This window comes from Pinus tabuliformis, chromosome Q, assembly GCF_031772625.1.
Source record: "Pinus tabuliformis cultivar Carrire ecotype Pingquan chromosome Q, CPIR1, whole genome shotgun sequence".
Taxonomy (NCBI): Eukaryota; Viridiplantae; Streptophyta; class Pinopsida; order Pinales; family Pinaceae; genus Pinus; species Pinus tabuliformis.
Window position 1 is genome coordinate 935,273,023 of NC_142296.1, and position 12,873 is coordinate 935,285,895.

The window sequence follows — 12,873 nt, forward strand, 5'->3', positions numbered from 1 at the left end:
CAACAACTCCTGAATTTTCCTCTTGATCTCATTCTTCTCCAGAACACAACGTCGATATATTGATCCATTGGGAATGACGCGCTTGGGGTCAGATCGATGGAGTGCTTGACCTGACAATGGAGAGGTACCCCCGCAGGTGAGGTGAAAATGTCCTTGTACTCCTCCATGACCTTGTCCATCTGCTACTACTGTGCAGAGGAGCCATGTTTGGAATATGTGGCCACAATCTTCTTCTTGTCCTGAGGGTGAATCATAAGGAAAAAAAATTTCCTAGTCTGTGAAATGATCTTACTACATTTCTTTGCAGAGATCAAATAGATGGTGGTAGGCGGGGCTACTCGAGCTAAAGGAGTTGGATACTTTTGGCTAGTCTAGAGAATATCACAAAGAAACTCCTAAACTTCAATGCACTCGCTTTCCAACACATACTAAGAAAGGGCAACAAGTTGGTAAACATGCTTGCCAATGAAGGGCTCAACTTCACTTTAGAGGTCATGGAATCTCTATGGGAACAAATTTTTGTTGCTCAATGGAAGCATGAATTTCAGGACATTGTTGAACAAGACAAAGTTCCCTAAGGTTGGTGCACAACATTAATTTTCCTGATTGACCATGATCTGTAGTAATCATATGAGAGGGAGGCAAGATGCCTACACCTAGCGACCTGCATGGCATATCTGCCACCACCATCACAATTCTCAGTAGAGGATGATATTTATGGTATTAGAGGCATTTGTACGAAAGGAGGTGGGCTACTATCATTTCGTAGATCTCACACTCTTCGAATCGAGCACACATTCATGGTTTTGTGTAGGTGAGTACACCACTGTCATTTAAAGAAGCAAAGCATATCATGTTGGATCATTAAGAGAAAAATACAGCCAATTCTCGAAGCCTTTAAAATAGGGCATATGGTCATGGGGTCCTGCAACACTCTATCAATGACTCTAGCTTGCAAGCGCCATGTAATCCCCGACGTTTGCACTTGCAATCAACCCCTTAGGATCTCCACTTTCGGTTATCATCCATGCCTCTCCTTTACAAGGATCTCTATCAATCAAGTTTGGTCTTCTCCTTTACTCCCCTTGCAACTCACTTCAAGATTGGTTCTTTTCCACAACCTCTCTTCTTGCTCCGATTTGGAATTTCAGATCTTGTCTCTCTGTCCCCATGCTTGGCTTTATTTTTGTTGCAGGTTTCCTATCCTGAGCCTCCTCACAATTTTAACCCCCCCCCCCCCCACTTTCAGTTAGAAAGGTTAACCTCTATCTAGTTTATTTTTACCCACCATCGACTTGTTCCTCCTTTCAATCGACTTTTTGCCGCCCCTACCTCTCACCCAGTCATGGTTCGATGTTGCACCACCATCTCCACAGAGGCAGAACATAGGGGCAGATCGAGTCAACTCCCCTCTCCTACTCCTCCCTCCCTGCATGCCTCCCATGCTCAGGATTCCACCGGAGCCATCGTGGACCATTATCAACGTCTCGTTCTTGAGGTCATGTAGTGAGCTATCGCTTACATCAAAGGGCAAGTTCGCTAGGCTAGAAGATACATGCCAAATCATCACGTGGAGCGAGAAACACAAGATTATATTCATGATAACAGAAACTCCACCAAGGCGAGGGCCTCTGCTTAAGAATATTAACCTGTAATGGCATACTGAGACACTCATGGGCTGGGTACTTACTGACAGGGTTGACACCTAACAAGAGCTCCTTATTTGATGTTAGAACTCCTGGACAGAATGAACAACATGGAGAACATGCTGAATGACATGGATGACAACCTCAACCAAATTCTATCTACTACCCAGCCTCCATCAACCACAGGAGATGACTCTCACCCTCGAGCTCATACTTAACACCCTGTAGAATGACAACTCAAGTGCAACTCTAGGAAAAATGATAACTCTCTCTATACCGTCTCTATTCTTCTACTTGTTTCAGAATGTATTTTGGTCTCTTAGTTTATGTAATTTTGTCTATGTATATCCTTGTTTTTGGTTTAAATTCCCAGACTCTCAGGTCAGAAAGAATGCGAGCAATATGAAAATTTTGTTTATGTGCTATTGCTTTGACCTCCCTAACGATAGACCAAACCAATCCATCTATGTTATAATCACGTTTTTTCTCGCAATAATATAATCTAAATCCTCTAATCTTACAAAAATATGTCATTATTAGCTCAAGGCTGAACTCTTATGGGATTAATACCCTTACTTACCGGATTTTATTTTAAAATACTCGTTTATCTAACTTACTTGCTACATTAACCCAACTACCTTGTTATTTACTGCGCTAAGCGCATGAAATAACTCCATTCTTTCAAACAATTCTATCTCTTTATTTATCCTGTAAACTATTTATAACAACATTCTTTAACCCTACCTTATACCTTTATAAAAAGATTTAATTATCATTATAAATCTCCATCAACAATTATATTTTTATAATATCTTTCCTCAATGATCTTATTACCTTGAAATAAAAATTAAAAACTATCCTAATCCCTAAATATAAACCTTTCCCTTTCCGTAGAATGGAAAATGGTCCTTCGCACTCTTATAACCCCTAAAAACATATTCTTTTAAAATATATAGCTATCTCAATTATCACTCCCTTTTAAAAAACACCCTAACATCATATTCACCACTTTTAAAGATTCTCTGCAAAGATTCACCACTTTCGAGGATTCCTTGGGATTGGACTATTCGACATACATAACAAACAACTAAAATGGTCCAATATCAATCAAAATATCCACAATATGACATATTCCATAAATAACTAACACCCCTGAAAAAAAAAAAACACTTTCCTTTTAAACACACCGAGATTTGCAATGTTTAAATACATTGTAAACTAGTCTGACCCCTAACCAGAGTTTGATAAAAATCTCCTAATATTATTAAATTTATTTAAAAAAATAAAATAAAAAATATCTCTATTTTATAATAACTTAATTAACATTTGACCAACTGAAAATTTCGATCACATGATGTTCCATTCCCGAACCTCGTCCCCCCAAAAGAGGGATTTCTATCACGAGCTGTCTGATTGTCAATAACTAAGCATTTCACAATAAAATAGATTAAACCAAAGCCCTGCATAATACCGTGAGGCTTTAAAATCCCTTTTAACAAAGTCGTATCCACACATCTCCATTGATTCGGCCTTTAAGCTCTGGAATCTCCCCCTTCTTCTTCATCTGCCTTCAGCTTGCATTCTTTCAGTGTTACCAGCGGTAAAAATGAGTTCTGCAATGCGACGATTGGTGGGATCTTCACTGAAGAATGCATCATCTTCTTCTTTCAAAACTAATGTTATGCCGAGAAGGTTTTATTCAAGTGGTGGAAGTCCGCCACGCAAGGTTGTTGTGTTGGGAGCTGCTGGGGGTATCGGGCAGCCATTGGCTCTTCTGATGAAACTCAATCCTCTGGTGTCAAAGTTGGCGCTCTATGATATCGCTGGCACTCCAGGTGTGGCTGCAGATGTCGGCCACATCAACAGCCGTGCTGAGGTGGGTTCCTCTTTTCCTACCGCATTTTTTTCGTTCTCTGTATGCTGGATCTGTTCTCTCTGCAAACGATAGAGATGTTTTGATTTTAGTTTCAAGGGATCTCCATTGGGATCGATCGTACGACGACCCACTTGGTAGGATCTACTTTTCGTTAGTGTTTTACCTGTTATTAGTTCTTTGATTTTACGTTTCTGATATTGTCCATGGTCAGATAATTTATTTATTTTGGTAAGCGCCTATTTTTAAAAAGGAACCAGGCCTTATACCAGGCTTAGACTCCACTGCTATAACCTGTCAAGGTCTCTGGGATTCTTCGAATGTGGAATTTATTCTTTTGGCCACATTTTTGCAGGAAATATGCCTTCCGGGGCTTTTGAACGTGGGTTTGAGCCCTGAAAGCGCAGTGATTTAATTTCTTAAACACAACCCAATTCACGTTAATGGTCAACTCAATTCACTTTCATGGTCAGTTTGTAAATGTGTTTGTGCATATTTTGATTGATGAAAAAAAGCACCTAGATATTTATTTCGTGGAAATCCATGGCTGCATCATGTGCACCTACTCGATTAGGGTTTTTAATTTTATGGATCTAGGTGACATTTGGCTCAACAATCCATTGAAGCAACGCCCATCGCATTGTCATTCTAAAACGATTGTAATGTACACCGTGAATATTGGATTTGACTATACCTGACATTCTTTGGGCCATTTCAAAAGAGGAAGATATTGAGGGCTACATTATTATTATTTTTGATTGTTTTCTTGTTGGCAAATGTCTTTCTGTTAACATAGTGGGTTTTGCCCTCATTGTAGATGCTACAAACATAGAATCTCTATTCCACCAATTTCATGCAGGATTTGCTCCTGATCTTGTCTGTTGAATCTCAATATGGTAGTTAACTCCGATGGTGAGATAATGCCGCAACATACTTCTAAGAGGGCACTAAAAGTGCTATGATTTAACTACTTGACTACAATCTGCCTGACATTTATGGCTAGATTGAAATTTGGGCTGTGCTTATTATTATTATTAGCAGTAGTAGTATTTGCTATTGATAGGAGAAGGTTGAAATTGAGGTTGGGCTCACTATTATTGTTTTTGTTTGGTCAAGGCCTTTTGACTGGCGTGGGTGAAACACCTTAATTGCATCTATTCATCAAAGTCACGCATGACTTGCAGATGGGCTCATCTGTGCAAACCTCAATAGCACAGGGGTCATCATTAACAACACCTCTGCATTATAATTGAACTGGTGTTTATCACGTTAACCCGACTTCATATTTTGGAATGACATGGGCAGCCGCATTATCATGGGAATATGCCTCCTGGGTTTTGAACCTGGGTCATCCTCATGACAAGCACCCTACAACTTGCCACTAAACCACAGCCCAATGGACGAGGTAGTTCATATTTTTTTGATGAAAAGTGCATCTATATTTTTAGCAAAATCCACGGTTGGATCATATGCCTCTGCTTAATAGGACTTTTTGATCTGATGGATCTAAGTCATACTTGGCCTAATGACTACTTAGAAGTTAGAATAGTCTCATTGCATTGTCAATTTGTTATTTTGTGAGGATTGAATTGATGACCCTCTGCATATTGGATTTGCCTCTATATCCAACCTTTTTGGGGTCGTTTAGATTTGCCTCTTTATCCATGAGTAGATTAAATCAAAATAGTCTTCGCAGCGTAAATTAAACTAAGGTTGAATAAACTCCCTAAAGTGGCTTGTGAGATGCTAATTATTTATCACAGCATCACTTTTATACCTGGATTGGATAAGACTATACCCTGATTGAAATGTCGTATACCTGGATTGGACAAGATTATACCCTGATTGAAACGTGGGTTGGTATAGGTCTTCAATCTCCTACGAGCATAATCATTGCTTTTGGTGCTCTATCTCCTCGGTAAAAGCCAAAAGGTGGATTTTACTATAGAATACAAATAATCCTATTATTGTTCACTATGAGGAGGACATACCATTGCTTGGGTCATGGAACAAGGATAACAAGTTTTACTTCTTTTGGAACTTTGCGATAATAATTTCTTTTCTTATTTTTTGGTCTACATATTTATCATTTAATTTGGTACTGCCATATTGATTTTATCATGCTTGTGTCACGACCTTGTCAGTAATTCACAGCAGTGTGACCTGGGTGCAGGTTGCAGGATATATGGGATAGGAACAACTTGGCATGGCATTGGAGAATGCAGATGTTGTGATCATTCCTGCTGGTGTGCCTCGAAAACCTGGCATGACCCGTGATGATCTCTTCAACATCAATGCAGGGATTGTTAAATCTCTTTGCTCTGCAATTGCAAAATACTGCCCAGAGGTAAGTTGTCATGATTTATGATCTTCTTTGAAGTTTTTGTTTTCATGCGATTTTCTTATTGACTATTTCATAGGAATAAGCATGACGTTCATTGTAAGTTGCTTTGTCGAAGGCTTTGTATGTTTGAGATCTATAGAGATGGCAATATATACAAATACATATTTGCAAGAATCTTTAAGCAAGTTGTTGATCTATATTTACATACTGTTCTTGTATATAATCAATTCTACTGGAGAGGTTAACGAAGCTTGAAGACTTCTTTGAGTCAAACGAATAGGTGATTGACTCATTATTGACTCTTTATTTAGACAAATTGCAGCTAACTTTTGCCAATAAGAAGGAAATACTAATTGAAATGAACTTAAGAGTAATTAGTTGTGTAGTCCAATGCAAGTTTGCAACCACTGTTAAAGCCCTGTTATTCTTGTTTCTCCTCTTGTAGTTAGTAACTTAGCTTTTGGACTTTTGAGAAAATTGGCATATGAATATCAATATAAAAAATATCCTTGGTCTTCTATTTAACTGTGCACAAATCCACTTGATCACGAGGTATCCTCTATAACATTATATATTACATACAATCAGTATGTACTACCATTAGTGTGGCAAGTTAATAGATAAAGAAGTATGTTTCACAATTATTTGTTTTGTTCATGTACTGGTGTGTGTGTACAGTATGTATAGTATATTGTTACATATTATATAGATAGAGATATGGAGAGGGGGGAGAGTGTACTGGATAATGTTTTCCTTCTATCAGGAATGGTATATTTGGATTCAAGAGATCATCTAGAATTGGTTTTTATGGCATTGCTGAGGACTTGATATCCATGGCAGGCAATTGTAAATATGATCAACAATCTTGTAAATTCTACTGTACCAATAGCTGCTGAGGTTTTTAAGAAGGCAGGGACCTATAATGAAAAGAAACTCTTTGGTGTTACTACTCTTGATGTTGTCCGCGCAAAGACGTTCTATGCTTCAAAAGCAGGAGTTCCTGTTGAAGGTATTTAAAATTCTGGCTTGTTATGCTTAGCTACTCTCAAATATTTAGTATTCTGTAAAATATTTTTACTTTTTATAATTTAATCATGAAATATGCATCCTGGGCAAACATGCCAGGCACTTCTCCTCATTTCAAGGATGGTATCATAGGGCTCAAGGCCATCAGAAATATAGTCAGCTCAAGATGTCACTTGAGGGAATTGAACCCGGGTGGGAAGGATAACAGTCTTTGCACACAACCATCTGGGCTAGACCCAATACATGATATGCTGCAGGATCTTACCAACATCATGCTTTTTTTAACATTAGATACAATTCTCAGTTTTATGTTTGTTGTTGATGTCATCCTATGCTGTCTGCAGAAGTTGATGTTCCTGTTGTAGGTGGACATGCGGGTGTTACAATTCTTCCACTTTTTTCACATGTATATGACTTTGTTGGATCCTCATCTTGAGTTTGTTCTTTACTCTTGGATATTAGAAGATTAATTTATCAAAGATAAAATGAGATCATAATTACCTACCCTTCAATACAGTTAAAAAGGGAACTAACACTTTTTTGTTTTGATAATTTTTTTTAGGCAACACCAAAGCCAAACTCTGTATTGTCTAAGGAGGACATTAAAGCCTTGACAAAGCGCACACAGGATGGAGGAACTGAAGTTGTTGAAGCAAAAGCAGGGAAAGGTTCAGCCACACTGTCTATGGTGTAAGTTTATGTTTTGGTCCTCTATAGTGGCTAATATGCATTCATATCTTTTGAATGTTTTTTTATTCTTATGTGACTGTCTAGAGTGCTGAATTTTTCATCTTGATGCAGTAGTTGGAGTCAGATAATCTTATCATGGTGTGTGCTTCATGATTTCATGCTTGGCATGCAACATGATTTCATGCTTGATAAGTACCTAATCTGAGATTCACTGTCAGTGAGAATATGGCATGAAGGAGCTTCTTTCTCTTTATCTGAATCTTGTACTTCATACATTTCATGTCTCAAATATTTTGCCTTAAGCTTAGGTACTTATCCTACATGAAATCATGTAGCATGCATGTCTCAAATCTTTTCCCTTAGGCTTTCTCATTTGTGTGAAACTCAGCGGGTGCTTTTAACCTGTGAGGTTTGACCGATGGATTGTTGCGTTTCATTTACCTTAGTTTGATTGAAATGTTCAGAGTTAATCTAGATTCTGCATGCAAAGATCCTTCCCTAAGAAAAGCCATGAGTCTCTTCAAGGATGTTATTCCTTCTTAAACATAAGATATGTCAAATGGATCCCGCAAAAGTTGTGTGCTTGATGATGGGTAAATCTGGGTATGAGATTTACAAATTTGCACTTACATGTATGCCTGTGGTTGCAATTCACAGATAGGCGCATAGCATCCATTCATTACCTCATCTTGAGCATTTGAGCATGGTTCATGCAAAAAACATTGCTGGTCAGTTAAATCCATTAGTTGAAAACTTGGAAGTGAAGAGTAGTGTTGTAGTCTTCTCTATGTTGATGAATGCTTTTTGAGACTTCAAAATGTTTAGACATGCAATTCCTTTTTCATCTTGCTCCTGTGTTCTCAAATTTTTTTTTTTCTACTGTTTTTTAAGGCCAAATATAAACCATGGGATATATATTTTTCCTACCGCGTTTTTTTCGTTCTCTGTATGGTGGATCTGTTCTCTCTGCGAACGATAGAGATGTTTTGATTTTAGTTTCAAGGGATCTCCATTGGGATCGATCGTACGACGACCCACTTGGTAGGATCTACTTTTCGTTAGTGTTTTACCTGTTATTAGTTCTTTGATTTTACGTTTCTGATATTGTCCATGGTCAGATAATTTATTTATTTTGGTAAGCGCCTATTTTTTTAAAGGAACCAGGCCTTATACCAGGCTTAGACTCCACTGCTATAACCTGTCAAGGTCTCTGGGATTCTTCGAATGTGGAATTTATTCTTTTGGCCACATTTTTGCAGGAAATATGCCTTCCGGGGCTTTTGAACGTGGGTTTGAGCCCTGAAAGCGCAATGATTTAATTTCTTAAACACAACCCAATTCACGTTAATGGTCAACTCAATTCACTTTCATGGTCAGTTTGTAAATGTGTTTGTGCATATTTTGATTGATGAAAAAAGCACCTAGATATTTATTTCGTGGAAATCCATGGCTGCATCATGTGCACCTACTCGATTAGGGTTTTTAATTTTATGGATCTAGGTGACATTTGGCCCAACAATCCATTGAAGCAACGGCCATCGCATTGTCATTCTAAAACGATTGTATTGTACACCGTGAATATTGGATTTGACTATACCTGACATTCTTTGGGCCATTTCAAAAGAGGCAGATATTGAGGGCTACATTATTATTATTTTCGATTGTTTTCTTGTTGGCAAATGTCTTTCTGTTAACATAGTGGTTTTTGCCCTCATTGTAGATGCTACAAACATAGAATCTCTATTCCACCAATTTCATGCAGGATTTGCACCAGATCTTGTCTGTTGAATCTCAATATGGTAGTTAACTCCGATGGTGAGATAATGCCGCAACATACTTCTAAGAGGGCACTGAAAGTGCTATGATTTAACTACTTGACTACAATCTGCCTGACATTTATGGCTAGATTGAAATTTGGGCTGTGCTTATTATTATTATTAGCAGTAGTAGTATTTGCTATTGATAGGAGAAGGTTGAAATTGAGGTTGGGCTCACTATTATTGTTTTTGTTTGGTCAAGGCCTTTTGACTGGCGTGGGTGAAACACCTTAATTGCATCTATTCATCAAAGTCACGCATGACTTGCAGATGGGCTCATCTGTGCAAACCTCAATAGCACAGGGGTCATCATTAACAGCACCTCTGCATTATCATTGAACTGGTGTTTATCACGTTAACCCGACTTCATATTTTGGAATGACATGGGCAGCCGCATTATCATGGGAATATGCCTCCTGGGTTTTGAACCTGGGTCATCCTCATGACAAGCACCCTACAACTTGCCACTAAACCACAGCCCAATGGACGAGGTAGTTCATATTTTTTTGATGAAAAGTGCATCTATATTTTTAGCAGAATCCACGGCTAGATCATATGCCTCTCCTTAATAGGACTTTTTGATCTGATGGATCTAAGTCATACTTGGCCTAATGACTACTTAGAAGTTAGAATAGTCTCATTGCATTGTCAATTTGTTATTTTGTGAGGATTGAATTGATGACCCTCTGCATATTGGATTTGCCTCTATATCCAACCTTTTTGGGGTCGTTTAGATTTGCCTCTTTATCCATGAGTAGATTAAATCAAAATAGTCTTCGCAGCGTAAATTAAACTAAGGTTGAATAAACTCCCTAAAGTGGCTTGTGAGATGCTAATTATTTATCACAACATCACTTTTATACCTGGATTGGATAAGACTATACCCTGATTGAAATGTTGTATACCTGGATTGGACAAGATTATACCCTGATTGAAACGTGGGTTGGTATAGGTCTTCAATCTCCTACGAGCATAATCATTGCTTTTGGTGCTCTATCTCCTCGGTAAAAGCCAAAAGGTGGATTTTACTATAGAATACAAATAATCCTATTCTTGTTCACTATGAGGAGGACATACCATTGCTTGGGTCATGGAACAAGGATAACAAGTTTTACTTCTTTTGGAACTTTGCGATAATAATTTCTTTTCTTATTTTTTGGTCTACATATTTATCATTTAATTTGGTACTGCCATATTGATTTTATCATGCTTGTGTCACGACCTTGTCAGTAATTCACAGCAGTGTGACCTGGGTGCAGGTTGCAGGATATATGGGAGAGGAACAACTTGGCACGGCATTGGAGAATGCGGATGTTGTGATCATTCCTGCTGGTGTGCCTCGAAAACCTGGCATGACCCGTGATGATCTCTTCAACATCAATGCAGGGATTGTTAAATCTCTTTGCTCTGCAATTGCAAAATACTGCCCAGAGGTAAGTTGTCATGATTTATGATCTTCTTTGAAGTTTTTATTTTCATGCGATTTTCTTATTGACTATTTCATAGGAATAAGCATGACGTTCATTGTAAGTTGCTTTGTCGAAGGCTTTGTATGTTTGAGATCTATAGAGATGGCAATATATACAAATACATATTTGCAAGAATCTTTAAGCAAGTTGTTGATCTAGATTTACATACTGTTCTTGTATATAATCAATTTTACTGGAGAGGTTAACGAAGCTTGAAGACTTCTTTGAGTCAAACGAATAGGTGATTGACTCATTATTGACTCTTTATTTAGACAAATTGCAGCTAACTTTTGCCCATAAGAAGGAAATACTAATTGAAATGAACTTAAGAGTAATTAGCTATGTAGTCCAATGCAAGTTTGCAGCCACTGTTAAAGCCCTGTTATTCTTGTTTCTCCTCTTGTAGTTAGTAACTTAGCTTTTGGACTTTTGAGAAAATTGGCATATGAATATCAATATAAAAAATATCCTTGGTCTTCTATTTAACTGTTCACAAATCCACTTGATCACGAGGTATCCTCTATAACATTATATATTACATACAATCAGTATGTACTACCATTAGTGTGGCAAGTTAATAGATAAAGAAGTATGTTTCACAATTATTTGTTTTGTTCATGTACTGGTGTGTGTGTATAGTATGTATAGTATATTGTTACATATTATATAGATAGAGATATGGAGAGGGGGGAGAGTGTACTGGATAATGTTTTCCTTCTATTAGGAATGGTATATTTGGATTCAAGAAATCATCTAGAATTGGTTTTTATGGCATTGCTGAGGACTTGATATCCATGGCAGGCAATTGTAAATATGATCAGCAATCCTGTAAATTCTACTGTACCAATAGCTGCTGAGGTTTTTAAGAAGGCAGGGACCTATAATGAAAAGAAACTCTTTGGTGTTACTACTCTTGATGTTGTCCGTGCAAAGACGTTCTATGCTTCAAAAGCAGGAGTTCCTGTTGAAGGTATTTAAAATTCTGGCTTGTTATGCTTAGCTACTCTCAAATATTTAGTATTCTGTAAAATATTTTTATTTTTTATAATTTAATCATGAAATATGCATCCTGGGCAAACATGCCAGGCACTTCTCCTCATTTCAAGGATGGTATCATAGGGCTCAAGGCCATCATAAATATAGTCAGCTCAAGATGTCACTTGAGGGAATTGAACCCGGGTGGGAAGGATAACAGTCTTTGCACACAACCATCTGGGCTAGACCCAATACATGATATGCTGCAGAATCTTACCAACATCATGCTTTTTTTAACATTAGATACAATTCTCAGTTTTATGTTTGTTGTTGATGTCATCCTATGCTGTCTGCAGAAGTTGATGTTCCTGTTGTAGGTGGACATGCGGGTGTTACAATTCTTCCACTTTTTTCACATGTATATGACTTTGTTGGATCCTCATCTTGAGTTTGTTCTTTACTCTTGGATATTAGAAGATTAATTTATCAAAGATAAAATGAGATCATAATTACCTACCCTTCAATACAGTTAAAAAGGGAACATACACTTTTTTGTTTTGATAATTTTTTTTAGGCAACACCAAAGCCAAACTCTGTATTATCTGAGGAGGACATTAAAGCCTTGACAAAGCGCACACAGGATGGAGGAACTGAAGTTGTTGAAGCAAAAGCAGGGAAAGGTTCAGCCACACTGTCTACGGCGTAAGTTTATGTTTTGGTCCTCTATAGTGGCTAATATGCATTCATATCTTTTGAATGTTTTTTTATTCTTATGTGACTGTCTAGAGTGCTGAATTTTTCATCTTGATGCAGTAGTTGGAGTCAGATAATCTTATCATGGTGTGTGCTTCATGATTTCATGCTTGGAATGCAACATGATTTCATGCTTGATAAGTACCTAATATGAGATTCACTGTCAGTGAGAATATGGCATGAAGGAGCTTCTTTCTCTTTATCTGAATCTTGTACTTCATACATTTGCATGTCTCAAATCTTTTGCCTTAAGCTTAGGTACTTATCCTACATGAAATCA

General features: G+C 37.6%; 1 protein-coding gene across 1 annotated transcript; it reads left to right on the forward strand.

The window, feature by feature from the left end:
* The first annotated feature begins 3,237 nt into the window (after nt 1–3,237).
* Nucleotides 3,238–12,546, forward strand: LOC149222535 (malate dehydrogenase, mitochondrial-like). Its single transcript, XM_089387624.1, has 5 exons — nt 3,238–3,522; nt 10,656–10,829; nt 11,667–11,835; nt 12,197–12,258; nt 12,415–12,546. Exons 1-5 carry the CDS (start codon nt 3,253–3,255, stop codon nt 12,544–12,546), a joined length of 807 nt encoding a protein of 268 aa, XP_089243750.1. The 5' UTR covers nt 3,238–3,252.
* The last annotated feature ends 327 nt before the right edge of the window (nt 12,547–12,873 follow it).